General features: G+C 43.3%; 1 protein-coding gene across 36 annotated transcripts in view; it reads left to right on the top strand.

Annotated features, from left to right (window-relative positions):
• Nucleotides 1-899: 899 nt before the first annotated feature.
• Nucleotides 900-21,074, top strand: part of SNAP91 (synaptosome associated protein 91) — a 134,394-nt gene continuing 114,219 nt past the window's right edge. For 31 of the 36 annotated variants that reach the window (XM_043542606.1, XM_043542604.1, XM_043542598.1 and 28 more), the window contains exons 1-2: nt 900-1,056; nt 2,144-2,303. In XM_043542606.1, coding sequence (XP_043398541.1) covers nt 2,174-2,303 — 130 coding nt within the window. In that variant the 5' untranslated portion in view covers nt 900-1,056; nt 2,144-2,173. Of the gene's footprint in view, nt 1,097-1,140; nt 1,295-1,640; nt 1,716-2,143; nt 2,304-21,074 lie in introns of those variants that run through there. The other 5 variants (XM_043542605.1, XM_043542608.1, XM_043542576.1 and 2 more) reach the window with 4 other exon arrangements.

Here is a 21,074-nt window from a genome sequence, read left to right as displayed (position 1 = left end):
TGCAGTACCACGTCTGCCAGCACCCAGGAGACATACGGTGACAGTGAGCTGAGCGGGCTCCATGCTTGCCGTGGTATGGCGTCTGCACAGGTAACTCAGGAAAAAAGGCGCGAAACGATTGTCTGCCCTTGCTTTCACAGGGGGAGGGAGGGCCTGATGACATGTACCCAGAACCACCCACAACAATGTTTTTTGCCCCATCAGGCATTGGGATCTCAACCCAGAATTCCAGTGGGCAGCGGAGACTGCGGGAACTGTGGGATAGCTACCCACAGTGCAACACTCCGGAAGTGGACGCTAGCCTCGGCACTGTGGAAGCACTCCGCCGAGTTAATGCACTTAGAGCATTTTGTGTGGGGACACACACAATCGACTATATAAAAACGATTTCTAAAAAAACGACTTCTATAAATTCGACCTAATTTCATAGTGTAGACATACCCAGTATGGCCATTCTTATGGTAATTGTAGAGCAGCTGTAAGGGGCTTAAATTGGCAGTCTAAATATTGGTAGTTTAAAAACTCTTGTGTGGGGAGAGGAAGTCAGAGAACCAAATATAACCTGACCATCCTCAAAGGGGCCTGGAATTCAAATATATTTCCACATTAAATAGTTATTTTCAAATACTAATTCTTTTGCAAACTAACAATGAAACGCTCCAAATTGAAAAATATCCCACCCCCATTTAAAGGGCGAGAGAGCCAGAGAGAAGATGAAAGAGGCAAATCGGGCAAGGAGGGAGCGGAGGCAAATGAGAGAAAATGGTGCAAGAAACGAGGGGAAGCAACCGGGGAGAAAAGCACCCAGCCGAGGGGAATTGAAAGGGAGCCGCCCCGGGAGCGGGCGGAGGGGCTGTGCCGGCCTCGGAGCTCACCTTGGGGGCGGGGGCTGGCTGGGCGCTGGCGCTGCGGGCTGCGGGGTGTCCCCTTTAAGAGCGCGGCGCGGGGGCGCTCCCCCTACGGCACCTAGCGGACCGCACGTCCCGGTTTGTCCGCGCCGGGTCACCTGACTCCGCCGAGCCACAAACCTGAGGAGGGGCCGGCAGGAGCAGGAGGGTGAGCGCGGCGGAGACAGCGAGGGCGGCGCGCCGGGCGGGTACATCCATCCATCCCTGCGGCGGCAGCAGCGCTGGGGGATTAGGCTAGACATAGCGGCGGCCCCTGGGCGCGGGAGCTCCGGCCTCTCCCTGGCCGTGCGCTGCGGGCGGGGCTGCCCAGCACCTGGGGCTCTCCCGGCCCCGCGGAGGAGGGGGCGCCCTCCCCGGGAGCGGCAGCCAGAAGGACGCGGTGACAGGTCTGCTGCTGCCGGCGCTACCGCCCAGCCCAGCCCGGGCTCCTGCCCGCGGCCGGGGCAGCGCGCTGCAGCCGCAGCATCCCCCCGTGGGGCGTGGGGGCCCCTGAGCTGCAGTGGGCCTGGGGGCGGCGTGTGAGCTAGGGCCGGCGCAGGGGCCCGGTGGGGCGCATTGGAGAGAAGGGGGATGAGTGTCTGGGAGGCTGGGCCGGGGGGGCGCGGGGAGGGGAGCCGGTGTCTATTTCCGATGGGCGGCCTACCCTTGCCTCCCGGAGCGGTAAAGGAGGAGCTGGGTGGGGAGAGGCGCAGGGAGGGCATAACATGGCGCGATGATGTGATAATCTCCCAGCAGAGAGACGCGGGGAAGCAGGCGATGGAAAAGCTCCCGTTTACTGCAGTAGCAGCGAGCAGCGGCTCCCACTGGGTATCTAATTCATTCCCTGGAGCTTGCTGGGGCTCTCGGGGCTGTCAGGAGTGCAGAGGGGGGACCCCGTCTCGGGGGGGGGGGTGCAGGTTCCCCCCTTCCCCACATCGGTGGGGCTGGCGGCGGAGGGGAAGGTGGGCCCCGCTCGGCAGCAGCTGTTCACCGCGATGGTGTTGCGCTAAGGGCGCAGGTTAGAGGTGGGGTGGGGAGGGGATGATGCGCTATGGGTGTGCTGGTTTTTCTTCTGCAGTGTCTAAAATACCCTGGGCAGCTTCTCTTGACTGCTCTTGTAACGCTTACACAACGGGGTGAGGGAGGAAGGATTGTCCCTGCTGGAAAGGGCCTGGGTGCTGGAAGGACAGGGTCTCCCTCGCTCTGTCATTAAACCCGGAACATCCCCTTCCTCCTCTGTGTTTCCCCGCTTGCAGAAGAGGCAGCAGCACTAACATTAGTCGAAGATGTCGGGTCAGACGCTGACAGATCGCATCGCAGCTGCTCAGTACAGCGTTACAGGATCAGCTGTAGCCAGAGCCGTCTGCAAAGCAACCACACATGAAGTGATGGGGCCCAAGAAAAAACACCTGGACTGTAAGCATCTCTTTATAGAAGCATTACATGCTCAGGGCTAAGAAGGCAGTCTATGTGGCCCTTAAACTCTCTGACGACAGTACTTGCTATTATCAACCCTTTAAGTCATAAGGCTTATGAGAAATCCTGAAGGGGGATGGGTTGTGTCATTGAATATCTTCTGTGCTCCCATAATATTGTCCCCTCAGCCATTTTCTCTTCTTTTGATCTCTAGCCTCAGTTCCAGAAAGGCAACTTAATATGTATATTAAAGACTAGAGCCTGTGAAAGGTGGGTCTGGTACCCCTCGCTGCCTGTCACGTTGGTCATGATTAGGTTAGATTTTGACATGGATACTGAACCTGGGGCTGGAGTATTGATGTATGTGGTCATAAGACAAAGGTGGACTCAAAGGTGATCATGTTAAGTCAAGATGATTCTTGAATAAGGGAGTCTAAGGCTCTTGTGTTGAGGAACCCAATTGCCTGAGGAAAGCAATTGTCTTATCTGCATATCTGATGGCTCCCACACTGTTTTGAGGAAGAAGACGGGTGGCTTTGTATTGCACATATTAAAGACTTAAAATCTGTCTTGGACATCTAGAAATTATTTAGTGTGAAACCAAGACTAGTGAATGAGGTCACTGAAAAACAATAACATCTCTGTAATGTTCTGCTTGTTTTGGCAATCTCACTTCAGTTCTTTCTGATCCAGTGTGGTTTCACTTCTGACTTTGAGAGAGAGGTGGGCAGAATTTAATCATGTGGTGTTGAGCCAGGTTTTTCTTAGAAGCTGTGGATTGTTTGGACAGAAGAGTGTGTGTGTATCCCAATGTCTTGACGCTTCTTCTTTTTCTTTTTTTTAATGCATCCTAAAAATGAGCTTTTTTAATTTTGGGAACTATTACTAAACAGTGAGAAACATCTTGCTAATCTGTATCAGGAAATATTAGCTCATAACTGTCTCTCTTTAAAGCAATGTTTATATATTAATGCTAACATTAGTCCAGTGTGTTTAAATACTTTTTACTAGAATTGTATTACATTCTTGCTATTACAAAGGAAGAATAATGTCTGATGGTATTTCACCTTCTAGTGTTTATTTGCAAATGAACTGAAGCTCAGCAGTTTCTCTTTGAAGTCTGGTCCTGAAGTTTTTTTTGCTGCAGGATGGCTACCTTTAAACCTGCTATTGTGTGTCCAGGGAGGTTGAAGTGTTCTCCGACAGGTTTTTGACAAGCCCAAGAAAGAAACCAACAGAATTGCACTGGCCACCACATACAGTCCTCAGCTAAAACCTCTCCAACGCATCATCAGTTATCTACAACCCATCCTGGACAACAATCCCTCACTTTCACAGGCTTTGGGAGGCAGGCCAGTCCTCTCCCACAGACAACCCACCAACCTGAAGCATATTCTCACCCGCAACTACACACCGCACCTTAGTAACTCTAACTCAGGAACCAATCCATGCAACAAACCTTGATGCTAACTCTGCCCAAATATTTATACTAGTGACACCATCACAGGACCTAACCAGATCAGCCACACCATCACCGGTTCATTCACCTGCACATCCACCAATGTAATCTATGCCATCATGTGCCAGCAGTGCCCCTCTGCTATGTACATTGGCCAGACTGGACAGTCCCTACGTAAAAGGATAAAGGGACACAAATCAGATATTAGGAACGGCAATATACAAAATCCTGTAGGAGAACACTTCAACCTCCCTGGACATACAATAGCAGGTTTAAAGGTAGCCATCCTGCAGCAAAAAAGCTTCAGGACCAGACTTCAAAGAGAAACTGCTGAGCTTCAGTTCATTTGCAAATTTGACACCATCAGCTCAGGATTAAAAAAAGACTGTGAATGGCTAGCCAACTACAAAAGCAGTTTCTCCTCCCTTGATGTTCACACCTCAACTGCTAGAAGAGGGCCTCATCCTCCCTGATTGAACTAACCTCGTTATCCCTAGCCTGATTCTTGTTTGCATATTTATACCTGCCTCTGGAAATTTCCACTACATGCATCCAACGAAGTGGGTATTCACCCACGAAAACTTATGCTCCAATATGTCTGTTAGTCTATAAGGTGCCACAGAACTCTTTGCCACTTCGCTAGATCCAGACTAGCACAGCTACCCCTCTGATACATAACTTGATATGGAACTTAACAACTGCTGAGTCTCAAGAATTCCTTATTTAAAAGATAATTGAAGGTAATGACAGACCAACTTAATGATCTAGTGACTTACTGCACCCATATAAAAAAAAAAAAACACCCCAAACCCCAGATTAAGACCTGGTTATGGTACAGAGTATCAGTGTTCCTTCTAAACTTTTTTTGTTCTAAGCCAGCTACAAACTCTGCTGAGCACTTGTCCCCTGCCTGCTGGGTTTGAGGTTTCCTTGGAGGAAGGGATCTCGGGGTCTTCCCCTCTCTGCCCCACAGCCAGCCCAGCTTCCCCCCTGGGGGTCCCTGGAGAGGGAGTTGCCAGCCCAGAGTAGGCAGAAGCACATGGACTGGATACTCCTGACCTAGTGATGGCACAGGCTTTCCTGGCCCAGCAGGGAGCTGCAGCAGCTATTGGGGAGGGGGAGGAGAGGCTCACTTCAGCACCTCCAGTCCTTGGATGCTGCTGCCAGCCGGGGGATCAGCCTCTCCACAGCAAGCTCTGTGCATCCTGGACCGTGTACAGTTTTCCCATTCTACATAAATAAGTCCTTAGACCCTGCGCCTCTTTCCTGTTGGCTTGAGGCTCCCCACAACACCAAGAGGAAATGCTGCGGGTTCTGGCAGTAGGTCTGGACAGGTAGATTGGGACCTGGAGGCTGGCTGTGCTCCCTTCAGAGCACCTGCCTACCTCACCCTGCTTTCGTACCCCTTCTGTCCCTGGTGTAGAGAGGAGCTGCTGTGGGCTCTGGCAGATCGTGGGGCGGGGTGCCAACACACTTCTAGCCACATGAGATGGCTGCATGGCCACCTGTGCATGCAGCTTAAAGCGAAGGTTGCAGTGCTGGCTTCTTTGCTTACCTCAAGGACACTGGTGGACAAAGGTCAAGTGTAAAATAACATTGCTTTTTCCTTTCCTGTTTAAGTATATCCTTAATATATTAACATGTATAAATGTTCTAAATATTTGGTTTGAATATGGTCCATTAACATAAGTCAATTAACTAATTCCACAGAAATTAAATGAAACTCCCTCAAACAAAGGCTTTATGCTGTTCTGAGGCCAACAATCTTGGGCTCTTTGGGAAGCAATAAGTTGAGATTCCTCCACTGAGAAGGCCCTGCCAGCAGTATCCAAGTATTGAAATCTGGAGACGGTTCAAATATCTCTCTGCAGCATAGATACAGTGGACCGCAAAATGTTGCGGATACCTCCTAGATTCTACATGTGTGGCTGCTCAGGGAGTCTGCATTCCTTTCTTTGAAAGATATCTTGGGAGCTGCATATTCACTAGAGACTCCTCATTGTGTCAAACAGGGTTCCGTTGCTTCTCCTGCTCAACCTGTATATCAGGGCGCTGGGGAGATTGAGGCATTAAGGGTCATAGTAACATCAGCATGCTGATGAAACTTGGTTTGTTTTCCTTTTCCAACAGGTTCAGGTGATATATGGGCTTGGATGAGGGCTTGATGGCTGAAGTTAAACCAGGCAAAGACATAGAAGATGCTGGCAATTGTTAGATAGCAAACACTGCCTCTGCCAAGTCTTATCTGCTCCTTATATTGAGGGGCTACGCCTCCTTCATTTGAAAGCCTGCAAACTCATGGTCCTGTTGGATCAACAACAAATTAGCTTTAGCACTATTTTTATTGCATGTTTAGATGTTGTGTTGTACTCATACCACAATGATAAAGTTACACTTGCTGCTTGGATTTTTGTTAATTTTTTTCCATTTGTGTTTTGCATCTTGTTTTGAAGATGGTGGGTTCTGTGGTCATTCTGTACTCTTAGGGTTCTTGGCAGCTGACGAGGAATTGTTAACTCATTCCCAATCTCTTGTGCTCACAAGTCTTATTCTCAAGGCTGACAAATTCACTGTTAGAGGAATGTAGCTGTTGTAGGAGGTTATAGACATTCGGAGATTTTTCTTTCCCTTGTAGCTGGAGGTAATGTCATTTATGGCATTGGATATTTCAGTCCCATTCTTCAACTTGACTGAGTACTCGACAGGTAGCCAGTAGATGAAGATGGAGCAGCAGTATGGCATGCTTTGTGAAATACTATAATTCAGTAAGCTAAACACATAGAAGGCTTTTTAGGGTTGGCATCTTCATGTGTATGGTGAACAGCAACAATCAAGCATGGGAATTGCAAATGTGTGGCTAAGTCCATATCCCACAATCTCAGTCTCTTGGCCAGCTGCACCTAAGAGGATGCTTATTTTACCATCTGAAGTCCAAAAGGAATTTGAGGGTGAACACTGTCTTGACTTCAGGCTGGTATTGTGAGTTCCTGGGAATCCTCCACATCACCATCACTGGTCTTGCTGAGGTTGAGCTTCATTCATTTCATTAATTCTCCTGCTTGTGGAGCATAGAGTGCAAACTTCAGATCACCCATTTCCAGAGAGCCTGGTTTCCTGCCAGTATTACAGCCTGCACAACATTGAGGCGGGTGAAGTTGGAAGCCGTGACACATCTCCAACTTGTGAGACCATCTGCTTGATCAAACTTATAAAGCTAGCGGACTGGCATGGACTCTGGCATACAGAGCAGGTGGCCAAGCCGCTTGAGCTGACGTTGAAGCCTAACACTGGGAAGACAGTGGAGGCTGGTTGGTCTGAAGCCTGACATCCTCATTTGTAATGTGTTGAAACCACCATATGCCTCCAGTGAATCATTGCGGGCGCACTTGAATTGCCTGGTGCTGCTGGGGGGGACCAGCACAGGCCTTTTCTGCTGTGATATACACACTAAACATTGCTCAAACAGAAAACCAGAACAGGTTTTCTTTAAGCTTCTTTCCCTGGGAGCTGATATTTTAAGCACTGGGATAACTGAGCAATGGTATCTTTCTTTGATGTAAAGGGGATAGATGTCACTTCTCACAATTTCCTTTTAGTGGTTTCACATAGCTCTAAAGTAATATGTAAGGGTGACTTAAAAGCTTGTTTTAATCACAGAATTCAGTCTTATGCTGGGATTGTACTGGAGGCTAGGGACCTTTTTCCCCCCCTTAGTCTGAAATCATGATTCATGGAACTGTTTTAGGTGATAAACAGTCTGGCAGGAAATCAAGGTGTCTCAACTCTGCTACAGAGTGAAGAGTTTCTTGCAATGCGTCCTTAATTTACATTATGAATAAAGTTTGTGGATTGTAGGCTGGTGTGATTAGGAGAGGAACAAATGCAAAGTCAGCTTTGGTTGGATTTTTTTTTTGGCAAGTTTTTTCTCAGAAGTTCTGGAGGTGCTTAAAACATCAACCATGATCACTTATGGCAAGTGAAACTAGAGTGGGGAGAAACTGTCTGTGTCTCCTTTCAGAAGAGCAATGCTAGCCTCTCCTGAGAATAGCTTAAGGGTAGCTCTAAGGTGGGTCGGTGGTGTATGTTGCCAAATTTGTCTCCTCTTTCTTTTTAGGAAAGATTGAGACAGTTGTGGCCAGGAAACTGTGGCAGTATGTAGAGTTTTCAAGTTTCCTTGACTACTTGCAAGTCTTGGTTTGGCACTGATACTGTGCTGGTATCATTTGTGGCTAGTACACACTGGTATTGTTTTTTGTAGGTATAGTTGGCAATGTATGCGCTGGTTAATCCCATATAGTAAGGTGATAGCCTGCAGGCTATCACTACATTAGAGTAGCTCCAGTGTTACTCTGTAAGAGCCCAGAAGATGGCTGTAGTAGTCTATTAACTTTTTTTTTTGAGTACCATATATACATGGCACTTCAGAGACAAGAGGGAATGACCCCTCTCTTGAAAAGATTAAATACAAATAAGAGTATGAAGTTAGACAATAGTAGAGGTAAATTAGGGCATGGAAGTATGTGGGTTAAGCAGATAACAGACCAATCAATTTATGATGGGCATCTGAAATACAGCGGCAAGCAAAGCAAAAGTAGATCTTGAGGAAGGATATGAAAAGTGGGGACACCGGGTACCCAGCAAGAGGAATGTTGCCCCAGTGCTAGGGAGCAGGTGGTGGATGTTACAGGACAAGTGGAGAAGACCAGTGAAAGACTAACTTCAAGCCAATGGGTTTAATGTAACCCAGCCCTTCATGATTTGAGTCTCATAACTTGGAGGCTGCCTTTCTCCATGCTTTATCACTCTAGGTTTCAGCTGGGACCCTTGAGCTAAAAGTTCCCTCAAACATACAAATCATGGAAGAGCTCTTAGTGCTGGATCTTCACTTTGGGGATTTGTTCCCCATCCTTTGGTCCAACAGAACCCAAGAGTTTGTCTGTTCAAAAATATGCATCAGTTCCAGTCACCAGTGGAAAACCCTAATATAGATGCACTTAAACAGATTTAAATCCTGCTTAAACTGAATTTAACATTGTCAAGGTTACTTCCCCACTCTGAACTCTAGGGTACAGATGTGGTGACCTGCATGAAAACCTCCTAAGCTTACTTTCACCAGCTTAGGTTAAAACTTTCCCGAGGTACAAACTATTTTACCCTTTTCCCTTGGACTTCCACTGCTACCACCAAACGTTTATCTGGGTTTATTTATTAGGAAAGCGTTGTTTGGAAACATCTTTCCCCCCAAAAATCCTCCCAACCCTTGCACCCCACTTCCTGGGGAAGGTTTGGTTAAAAATCCTCACCAATTTGCATAGGTGACCACAGACTCAAACCCTGGGATCTTAAGAACAATGAAAAAGCATTCAGTTTCTGAAAAAAAGGATTTTAATAGCAGTAAAGTAAAAAAAGAATCACCTCTGTAAAATCAGGATGGTAAATACCTTACAGGGTAATTAGATTCAAAACATAGAGAATCCCTCTAGGCAAAACCTTAAGTTACAAAAAGACACACAGACAGGAATATCCATTCTATTCAGCACAGCTTAATTTCTCAGCCATTTAAAGAAATCATAATCTAATGCATATCTAGCTAGATTACTTACTAAGTTCTAAAACTCCATGCCTGTTCTGTCCCCGGCAAAAGCATCACACAGACAGACACAGACCCTTTGTTTTTCTCCCTCCTTCCAGCTTTTGAAAGTATCTTGTCTCCTCATTGGTCATTTTGGTCAGGTGCCAGTGAGGTTATCGTAGCTTCTTAACAATTTACAGGTGAAAGGATTTTTCCTCTGGCCAGGAGGGATTTTGAAGGTGTTTACCCTTCCCTTTATATTTATGACAAACATAATGTGGTAACTCTCTATCCCCCCATTTTCCCCCCAATAGTAGTGGAGGTCCTTTTTGCTCTAGTGGTGGATGTGAAGCTAGACGGTTTATTCTCTGGCTCCAGTGGCTGCTGCTTCTCCCTCTGTTGGAGGCTGGATTTAGAAGCTACTGCATTGGTTACACCTGAATTATGTCTTCAGCTTCTAGTTCAAGATTGTTTTAGCCCCAAATGCAAGCTTAGATCCCGACCTGATCATGACTCTTGAAGTTGGAAAGCTATATGTCTGTTGTGCCTATAGCTTAATCTGGCTCAGTTCGTAGGCATATTCAGACCGCATCTGGGGAGGCAACCAAAGGAGTTTAGCATAGCAAGTGTAATATTTTGAACACTATCTGCACAATCTACCATGAGTGGCATCTCAGGTAGAAGAATACTACTACTCTTCCAATTTGAGCCTTGCTTACAACTTACTGACTTTGGCGGGGGAGGAGGGGGCTTTTTGAGTGAATTGTTCATTTGTTATGACAGGGTGTGGATGGAAAAAAGTACTCGTACTGTCTCTTTACAAGCTTCAGATATTCATATGATCTTTGTCACTTTGGAAGATCTTGCTTCAAACAATTTAAAAATGACCCTCTTTAAATAATATAGTGCAGGCTTCCAGTTTATGCAAAGCATTGTATATCTATTTATACACTGGAAAACACAAAGCTGAAAATTGTGTTGATGGAATGTGACACTTACCAAGTATTGAAATGCATGCGTTTAATTTTTTTCATTCAAATTATCACTTGTTAACATAGGCCCCATGCATTCAACATCTTCTGTTGGCTACACAATACGTTCCTTAATATAGAACTTTCTCTTTTAAAAGAAGCTTCTACCCCTGAGCAGCATGCAAACAGAGATCTTCTTGACTCAGCTGCAAGGAGATGAATGGAGAAGTTCACACAACAGGGTAATTCAAACCAAATGATCATTTAAAGTGACAGTTTAAACTATTTCTCTACTGAATGTGATCAGTATTGAAATAGTTTAAACAGTAGCTAATGGGACTGCAATTGTAGAATAATCTCTCAAGTGTTTGCTTTGGCCTCAGTCAGTGGGGCTCAGGCTTTTGCTTCAGCCCCAAGCACCAGCAAATCTAACGCCAGTCATGGCAACCCCATTAAAACTGGATCGTGACCCACAGTTTGAGAACCCCTACTCTATGCCATCATACAATAACAAAAAAGGCAGATATGTAATGACATGTAAAAGCCATGAACTTAAAAGCTAACACAAATTATTTGTCAGTGCAGTGCAACCTGAAGAGTGCTTTGCAGCAAGATATTTGGATAAATACTATAGCTGAAGACTAAACAAACAAAACTTGGGTTCATAGTATCTGTAGCTCTGTTAGCTAGAGTAAAAACTTCCAGGGGTGTTGGTTCTGGTGTTTGATTAAATAAGCCAAGTCAGATGGAATCAGGAAGAACTTCTACTGTAATAAGTATTATCTGTTTAGCCATATGCAGTCTGGAATGGTAAACTTTCCTCTGAAAGATCAGCATAGCCACTGCCTGAAGTCTGATACCAGGTTACAGTAGACAGCCCACTGTGGCAACTATTTCTTTTGTGTAATTCATATACTGTAAGAAGACAGCATGTGTAGCAGCTCATTGAAGAGCGTAGAATTGCACTGGGATATCTTGTTGCCTCTTTTCCTGCCTTAATAAGAATTAGGATCCTCTGGAGTCTAGATTCAGTTGTGGGGTTTGTTTGCTGTTATTGTAGGAGGCAATGGGTACAGAGATGTCTTCCTATATTTAAAGTTAGTGTGACTACAGCAGGGGCATGAAACTTAAAGGAACTTTGTCAACTGAACTGCTTTCTAAACAGACCATCTGGGCTGCTTTTACGTGAACAGGGTGTTGAACAGTGAAGCTGTAATGCACCATCATCAAGAGGTGAGCGCAACACCCTCCTCCTGCCCCCGCAAAGTACCTTTTGGTTAGGTCAGAAAACCTGGAAGTCTTATCCAAAAGGGACTAGTCTGTAGCATAAAGTCTGAGACTTGCCATACTTGACTAATACCTGTTGTTGGCTTTTGTACTTAATACTGTCAGACTGACTGAACTCCTTAATGCTACATTCCACATGAGGCTTTTTGCCCCCTAACAGAGAAGTTTTGATCCATTTGGAAGGAATACTATCCTTTATCTCTCTTAATTATCAGAATATTTAAGCTTTCCATAGAATAGGTGTGAACTCTTCCAGATTGTGCATGTAATGCAGGTAATATTTGTTTGGGTGTGGGGGTGGCTTTTATCAAAGTGTGAGTATAGTATCAGCGACTGTTGCTTACGGCAAAATACTCTCATATACCTGTAAACTGGCTCAGGCTTTATCAAAGATGTTCACAAACACCAGAAATCAATATTTTAGAACTGTCTGCAGTAGGTGTTAGAGTAGAATTTGAGACTAAGTTGTAGATAAGTCACACCAGTAGCTCAGAAACAAAATGGCCTGAAGCTGAACTACAGAAAGTTGGGGATGCTGTTAACCTCTTGTATCCTGTGAATGGACTTCGAGATTGTCAGAAAAATTACTTTGTAATTACAGTTGTCTGAAAAGGGAGCTGAAACCAAGTTCCATAGGTAATCCAAATACTTGCTGTAGACCTTCAGAATTTTACCTGAAATCTCAGACTTCAGTTTACTAGTACTTTTCTGAAGGTGTTTTGGCCCAAATACTTACTTTGCCAGTGTCCTTGATTTTTATAATCTAAGTGGTGACACTAGTCTTACGTAAAGAAGTGTGACAAAATCAAACTTTTAGTTTTTAAAAAGAATGAATTGTGGGCTGAAATAATTCAATTTCCCATAGTTCCTTAGGTTGTGAGACTAGAGACCAAATTAGCGCTGATCTACTTTGTATTTTTTTTAAAAAAAAAAAAAAACAAAAAACCTGACCTGTCCAAATGTCTAACTTTGGCCCACATTTGATTATGGGAAAGACTCTGTGTGTGTGTGTGTGTGTGTGTGTGTGTGTGTGTGCGCACGCGCATGCCTCCCTGTCTGGTTTCAATTCACAAAGTGCAAGCTGGCTACAGCCGGTAGCAGTAGAACCTGGCTCTTCTAGTTCAAGCAGTAGTGATTTATGTGTTCAGCATTGGAGGTCTCTGGTTCAAGCCCTCTTATATCAGACAAGATGGTGCCTGTCATGTGTTTTGAGTAAAACTCAAGATACTCTCTCTGCCTTTTTTCACCTGCAGCAGTATTGGCTGTTATGTATTGAGGCAGCAAAGTGACTCTTCATAGTGACAGATGAACCCATAGCAATGCAATAATAAGCGGATGATCAAAGATAGAGGAGACTGGGGGTGCAGGACTATGCTGAAGTAAGAAGGGGGGCTTGTTATAGAAGAAACTTAACTACAGGAGGGTTGTGTAGAATAAAACCAAATCGAAAGTGACTGACTTTATATATTAATAGGGACACCTCTTACATCGAATAAGGAACTTCTGGAGTAGCAGGGACATGGATTCCCTTGTTACAGTTCTCTACCAAATGGAGTGCTAAATAACCTCAGCCAGAGAGTTATTGTTACTTTAAATATAACATTAAGTACCTAGAACATAAGTGCTCTGTACTCATTTTACAAATGCAGATACTTATCTCTGGGACCCATAACACCTCAGAGTAAATCTGACACATTTGGCATGGACTGGATTATCCCAAACACTCATGTAAAATACTTTCCTCCTCTCACTTCAGTTTTCAGGTGTACTGAAATTAATGTACTCTATGAAGTCTTTGAAGTACTCTTTCACCTGGCAGTAATTCAGGGAAATTTCTAGATATTTTTTTTTTCCACTTCCATTAGTCACAAAGCTGAAAATGAATAAAGCAGATTTGGCACATTCACAGTCCCATCACTCTCCTGTGAGGCCAGACTGCAAGTCATCCTCTAAATTAATAAAGTATGGATTGTTACCCCCTTTTATGACCAAGTGTTTATCCAATATTCTGGGTCTTGCAGATTGTTTCCATAGGAGAAATTGATGGAGGCAGAGACTTCTTTAATGTAATCCTGTTTGTTTACAAAACAATGCATAAAGTCATGTTTCCCTGAACACAGTAGGAATCAAGCAGGAGACCGTTTATTTGCTCAGTTTTTCAAGCCTCTTTGTCCAGCTAGCATTCCACCCAAAAACCTCTTTGCTTTCTCTCTGATCACATTATCAGTGCATCTCTGGCTGTCTGTGGCCTTCTGCCTGCCTCTGTTTTCAGCTGCAGCTTCTCAAAAGTGTACTCCCCTTGCCAAACCCCACCCCCCCACCAGCCTTCCGTTTATGATGTTGCACTCCATATGATTTATGAAAATATGCTTGCTTACATTATATTCACATTTATAAGTGGAATATGCTTTAAGCAAAAGGTCTCTTGTGAGGTATCATTACAAAGCTTATAATCTACTGAGTGTGTTCATCCTGTTTGTATGGATGTATCATCTTTGTATCTGAAGCTAGAAATATGAAGTATAACTCTGAGGTCCTATTGCAGTTATGCAAAGTGTGGGCCATTAATGGTGGCTTAGAATCTTGATGGCTCCCATTGACTAGGACAATTGGTTGTGAATGGGTTTATTTACCTGCAAGCCTTCCTGTGTACCTGTGGCCAGCCCTGGGGTAATGAAGAATAAAGTCTCTCAGGGACATGTGACCATGTCACCTGATGAAATCCATCTTAAATCTGATACTTTTCCATTTAGAAGAAGAGGTGGGGACCCAGAGAGACAAAAGATTCCCTCCTTGTGCCAAAGCTAGTGTGTCTGGCTCAACGAGGCAGGGTTCTGGAGTCCCAAGCTGGCAGGGAAAATGGGCTCAGATAATTTCAGCACATCAGGTGACTGTCCCAAGGGCATCTCTGTGAACCATGTGATGGGTTCGGTCACATTCAGCTCCCCGTGAAATCTCTCCACCTTCATAGCTCAGCTTCTTGCATGTAGCCTGTGGCTTGGGCAGTGGCTACTGTTGTTTCAGCTATCTTCCTCCCCCCCGCATGCCCCCCCCCCCCCAAAAAAAAAAAATAAAATAAAAAGGAGCTTAACTGCATCTCAGTTACTTTGAATGAAGGAAGCTGTTACTCCCACCAACTTCAAGGAGGTTTCACCCAACCCCCAGCATAACAGTAGATATTAAAATTATTGGTATAAAACAAATAAACTATAGAATGATCAGGGCTGCCAGCTCTGAGTCTTGCAATACTTGGTGGTCTTAAAGCCTGAGCTACTTACAGCTGTAGGACCCTGAGAGAATGTCAGTTCTCATCTTAAAAAAAGAAGTTAGTTTCTAGCCTTCATGGGGAAACATGAATATGAACCATAAATGAAAGACAAAAACTCCCCCCAGGTCTTTGACATAAGTCAAGATTTGCACAGGGTCTGTGTGTATCTGTCTTACAATTTTTGAATGCTTGGAGTTGGCAATAGCGAATATTAAAGTTATAGGATGGATAGATTAAACTTGATGTTGAATTATTGTTTTGTTCATGGGTTTTTTGGGGGGGATTTGCACCATATTTTTCTCCATTGGTTGCATAGTAGCAGTTCATGGACTCTTGTTATCCGTGCTTAAGAAGTTAGTGTACTAGTGTAAAACCTGATTGGACAGTAGCGTTTCTTGGAGAAATGCAGAGATCTTGTTGGTGCATTTTACCACCAGTAAACTATTCACAGTACTGTGTAAAAGAAATATAAACTTAATCATGTGGTATCCATTACACTCACTTGCAAAACTAAATCTGTAAGGGAAAACCCTACTTTCAAACTGTTAAGACATTTTGTTGTGAGACTATACAAGTGCAAAGCTTGGGCTTTCAAATTGTCAAACGCTTTATCATCTTACACATTGACAGATCTGCAAGCCTAGGAAGTGGATTCTATTGAGAGAAGCAACATTATTTAACACTTTTATCTCTGTACTCTGCCATTCTTGCCATTCTTTCAGCCTGTCTTTAAAGATTGGACAAGCAGATTCTTTAAGAGTATAAAGAGAATGGAGTGTCTCACTTTGTTCTTTAGTAATGAAAAATAGCTTATTCATGCTTTTGCTCAGATATACTTGAGTGAGAGAGCTGCAGAACGAAAATTCATGTTTCAGTGCCAAAATAACCCTTCACTAAATTTAGCAGAACAACACCATAAGATTTGTTTGTGGTGTTATCCAAAATGCCAACTTTCTTGAAGGTTTCTCATGCAAAATGTTGGTTTACATCACTTATGTATATAAGTATTTGTTTTGATGTGTTTACATGGTGGAACTTTGGCACTGCAATTCTTCAGCACATGTGCATCATACCATACAGTTGCTATCAACATCCCACAGGCATTTGCCTGAATATTGCCCCTGCTGTGAGCCAGGTGAAGCCGCCACATCACCAACCATTGCCACTTGTCAGTGCAGACTAAAGTAATTGCACAGTTGTAACTATTCTAGCAATTGTCCAATTTCAGTGTTCTTGCTCACTGGAAATGCTGCCTTAACAGTTCAGAGCACAGTCTTTGCAACCTGTGAAGTCTGTCTGACCCCATGCAGTATGTCTACACTGCAATTAACACCTGCAGCTGGCCCACATCAGCTGACTTGGGCTCGGCCTAAGGTGCTGTTTAACTGCAGTGTAGACATTTGAGCTTGAGCCCGGGCTCTGGGATCTCCATACAGGAGGAGGGTCCCAGAGCTTGGGCCTGAGCCCAAATGTCTATACTGCAGTTAAACCTCACCTTAGCCAAAGTCAGCAGGCATCGGCCATCTGCAGGTGTTTAATTGCTGTGTAGATATCTAGACCCGTGCAGGTCAAAGAGTAGCTGAGGTGGTGCTTCCTTGCTGGGAAAAAAAGCATACATGTGTAAAACTGAAGCTTCCTCTTTAAAGAAATGTTTCCTCTGCATTGATTTATTTAGTGATGGACAGTCCATTGTTTATAGAATCATTATCCTACCAAGGAAGCCATTTTGATGCTGCAAACTTTGAAGTATAGCATCGGTGAATTAAACAGAAGGAACACCTCTGTGTGCATCATAACTACACAGCGGGAAGGAAGGAAATGATACTAATGGAATTCTAGTGAAACTGTGGCAATGTTTGCCTGAGAGAGAAGGGGTTATTTCCAGGAGCTTCTGTTCCAAAATCAATCTCATTACTCATGGTTCCCTGGCTCCCACTTGGTGCATCTCCTTTTGGGCTAATGGGTATTCTGTTAGGGGAGGTGTCATAAATATAAAGGGAAGGGTAACAACCTTCCTGTATATAGTACTATAGAATCCCTCCTGGCTAGAGGCACAATATCCTTTTTACCTGTAAAGGGTTAAGAAGCCCAGGTAACCTGGCTGGTATCTGACCAATAAGGGGACAAGATACTTTCAAATCTGGTGGGCCGGGGGGGGGGAGATTTTGGTTAGTCTGTTCTGTGTGCTTGCTGGACACAGATCAAGGAAGCAAGCAATCCAACTCCATTAGAATTAGTAAGTACTAGCAAGGGAATGCATTAGCTTATTTTTGTTTTGGCTTGTGATTTTTCTCTGTGCTGAGAGGAAGGTGTATTCCTGGTTTTCTTTTTGTAACTTTAAAGTTTGGCCCAGAGGGAAATCCTCTGTTTTTGAATCTGATTGCCCTGTAAGATTATCTTCCCTTCTAATTTTACAGAGGTGCTTTTTACCTTTTTTCTTTCTAATAAAGTTCTGTTTCTTTTAGAATCTGATTCGAGTGGTTTTTTTAAGTGTCCTAAAAAGAACCCCAAGGTTGGTCTGTGTTCATCTTGTTTGTTCTCAAGCCTCCCCAGGAAAGGGGGTGTGGAGCTTGGGAGGATATTAGAAAGGAGTAGGAACTCCAAGTGATCCTTTCACTGAGTTTGTCTAAATCACTTGGTGGTGGTGGCAGCATTACCTAATCCAAGGTACAAGGGAGAATTTGTGCCTTAAGGAGTTTTTAACCTAAGCTGGTAGAAATAAGCTTAGGGGGTCTTTCATGCAGGTCCCCACATCTGTACCCTAGAGTTCAGAGTGGGGAGGGAAACCTGACAGGAGGGCAGGCAAGAAGTTTGGCGAAGGGTATGTATGTTGTAGATAAAATTCCCAGAGAGTGAAGGTACCACTTGTTCAAGTTCTAATCCACATGTGCAGATGGCAATTTCTTGTGTGATTCCAAATCTGGATGGATTCTCATGGGGATATCAAAAGGCACCTCTCTGACCCCAGGACTCTCTCTCTGCCAAACTTCAAATTGCTAAAAGTTCAGAATTGCTCAAGATGGCAAAGATGAGTTGGCTAGGCAGAGTGTAAGACTGGAAAAGAACTGTCTTTATTTCTTAGACTATTAATGTGTTGGCTTTTTTCCCTTTACCCTCAATTTTAGCTCAGCTGCATCAATTTTCATGTGTAAGAAGATGTTCTGTGGATATCTTAATAAGAGACATTTATGTTAAATGTAACCTGCAAAGGAAGTGCTCCCACCTCCCTTTTCTTGTATTAAGAAAGAGAAGAAGTTGTCAGATGGCCTTTATACATCAGAAGTCTTGGGATAAAATTTTTCAAAAGCATCATGTCCTATTTGCTTAAAAACTAGGCTGCATGGGAAAGTCTTATAATTTATCCTGGTATAACTGTATTGGTGTAGCTAAACAGATTTGGGTCATACTAGTATAATTCCCTATATGGACGCTCCTATTCCGAGAATAAGAGGCTTTTTTCAGTTCAATTTGTCAGGAGGAGTTTTAAGCAAAACTGCAAGAGCCACTTACTCTGGAATAAGTGTCCAAACAGGGATTTACATTAGCTACGGTGTGAATTTAAGCAGATATACTAATGTTGGGATAACTTTCCCATGTAGAGGAGGCCTTGCGATCATAGGAGCATTAAGTCTTCCCAAAGTGTATAGGAATAATCTTTCAGGACAGACAGTATTTGGAGTAAACTTTCAAAAACAATGCTGTCATCACAACATTTGAGGGAAAACTGAGTTATGCTATCGAGGGGAGATTTTTTTAATTTTTTTTTTTTTTTTTTTGGTTAAACATTTTTAACAGTAGTAGACTTCAGTGACTAATAAAGACTTTAAAGACAAGACACTTTGTTTAATGTGTGAGAGCGCATACCTCTAGGCGTCTTCTAGCAAAACTAGGAAAGGTTAGACGAGGTTAGCCCCACCCTCTGAAAAAAGAGTAATGAGGCAGCAAGTAGACTCTTTGGAAGAAAACTATTCAGGACCCTTTTTAATATATAAAGGTCCAGAAAAAGCAAAATCCCAAGTTCAGTCTCATTTAGTATCAAAGAGGAAAACCAAAACCATATCTTCTCATGAAACAGCAAGACCCATGTTAAACTGAACTGGAAACAATGTTTGTTTTGGTTAACCCTTCTACAGTTAACATGATTTAAGTAGATTTGCTGGCTCTATTTCACAAATGGCTAATTAGTGATGCATAAAATTAAGTTCATACAATGAATCCTTCTTGCTTATTGACTCTCATTTAATACCCTGGTTAACCATGCAGTATTCAATCACCTCTGTTACGTCCAATACACATCAGTGTGGAAAATGTCCTTCTGCTGTCCAATGCTAAGTCCTCTCTATCGAATGTGTTTGATTACACAGAAATTGAAATCCAGCTCCTGCATAAGTAAGCTTTTTTGTTGCAAGATGAAGTTGTGGGAGGGGCGGTAATGAAGTGTTTTTAGGTTTTTGTGTGTGTGTGTGGACCCCCACCCCCCTTTGGCTTTCTTTAGTTGAGACGTTTCAGACTTAACTCTGCTTCAAAACACATCTACATTCATTCCAATTCTGTGTCTGAGACCAGCCTCGAAATAACAATCTTACACTTCCCTTTCAGTATTCTTTCAATGTCCTATCACAATATTAATAAGCACAAAAACAATAGCTCTTGTCAATGTTACTGTTTCAGTTAATATCAGCCATAGATGAAGTTACTTTTGGACGAGATCAGTATCTATTTTTTTTCCAGCCCGTTTTGTCTTTGTGTATCTCTTTTGGCTTATCCCTTTTGACTGACTGATTATTGCTTTATATATTCAGTACAGTACCACAGTGTTTCTTCAGTGGACATCTCAAGTTTGTTCTGACAGTATACTACTCTGTTATTTGGCCAACACAAATTTCCCTCTGCCCTTGGAAAATCTCTCCTCGTGGTCTGCTTTGAGCATTTCAGTTGGATTGCATCTCTGTGTAGCCTAAGAATTGGGAATCGCATGCTTAAAACTACTTTTTTTTTTAAAAGGTTTTTTAAGGAAACTGGTAGAGCTCAGAGTTGGTATCTGCTTCTAGCTGTTACACTGTAGCTGAATCTAGACTTACCATAACACTGTTTCTTCTAACACAGAGCAATTAATAAGCTTTTTAGTAGGGCTGTGAATTTTAATCACAGTTAACTCACATGATTAACTCAAAACAATTAATCATGATTGATCAGTTTTAATCCCACTATTAAAAGCAATAGAATACCAATGGTAATTGAACATTTTTGGATGTTTTTCTACATTTTTCAAATATTTTTATCAATTACAACACAGAATATAAAGTGCATAGTGTATATATTTGTAATAAAAATAATATAAACAAAAGAAATTTATGTGGTGAATTTAAAAATACTAAGTACCGTAGTGTAATATCTTTATCCTGAAAGTGCAACTTACAGGTGTAGATTTTTTTTTGTTACTTAACTGCATTCAAAAACAAAACAATGTAAAACTTCATAGCCTACTAGCCCATTTAGTGGGGTAGGGATTGGGCAGATATTTTGGGGGTGGGATATTATTAGGCATGGTGAATGGGAGGAGAGAACAGTGGGAGGGTCCTGTGGTAGGGAGGGCCCAGGGTGATGAGCTGAAAGCGTTTCAGAGAGGGGGCAGGCCATAGATATGATTTGAGAGGGGACTGGGGGAAGAAGGCTGTTGGGGGGCTCGTTCAGGAGGCCAGGGCTATATGTGTTTTTAAAAATTCCTCCAGCACTGTCGCAAGATACCAAGACAAGAATCTGTGGTGCTAGCCTCTCCCCATTCCAGATTGCCCTTTGCAGACCGCCTGGCTCTCTAACAATGCCAGCCAGTGATGGTTGGAGCCAATCAATCTTCCATCTGAGTACAAATGATCTCTTAACAATTTTGGTCATGTGTAGAGTTGCCTTCAATCTGACTCACTAAAACCAATAGAATTGCAACGTACAAATTTAGCTGTGAAAGGGTGTTTGGTTGAGCTCCTTCTGTCACAGTGACACCATTTAGAAATAACTTCAGCTGATGGGAGTATGACTATTCATTTTGATAAAACAGTTTTTAACTTTGCTAAATGTAACCTATGCATGACTTTTTTTTTTTTTTTTTTTAAGTGAAGAATTATTTGAAAAGTTTGAGGCTCTTCCATTAAGATTCAAGTGAGAACTACGGATTTCTCTTTCCCTCTCCTTCTTCTCCCCCCCAATTCATAGACAT

This window comes from Chelonia mydas, chromosome 3 (assembly GCF_015237465.2).
Source record: "Chelonia mydas isolate rCheMyd1 chromosome 3, rCheMyd1.pri.v2, whole genome shotgun sequence".
Classification (NCBI taxonomy): domain Eukaryota; kingdom Metazoa; phylum Chordata; order Testudines; family Cheloniidae; genus Chelonia; species Chelonia mydas.
This window is presented reverse-complemented; position numbering and strand designations above follow the sequence as displayed.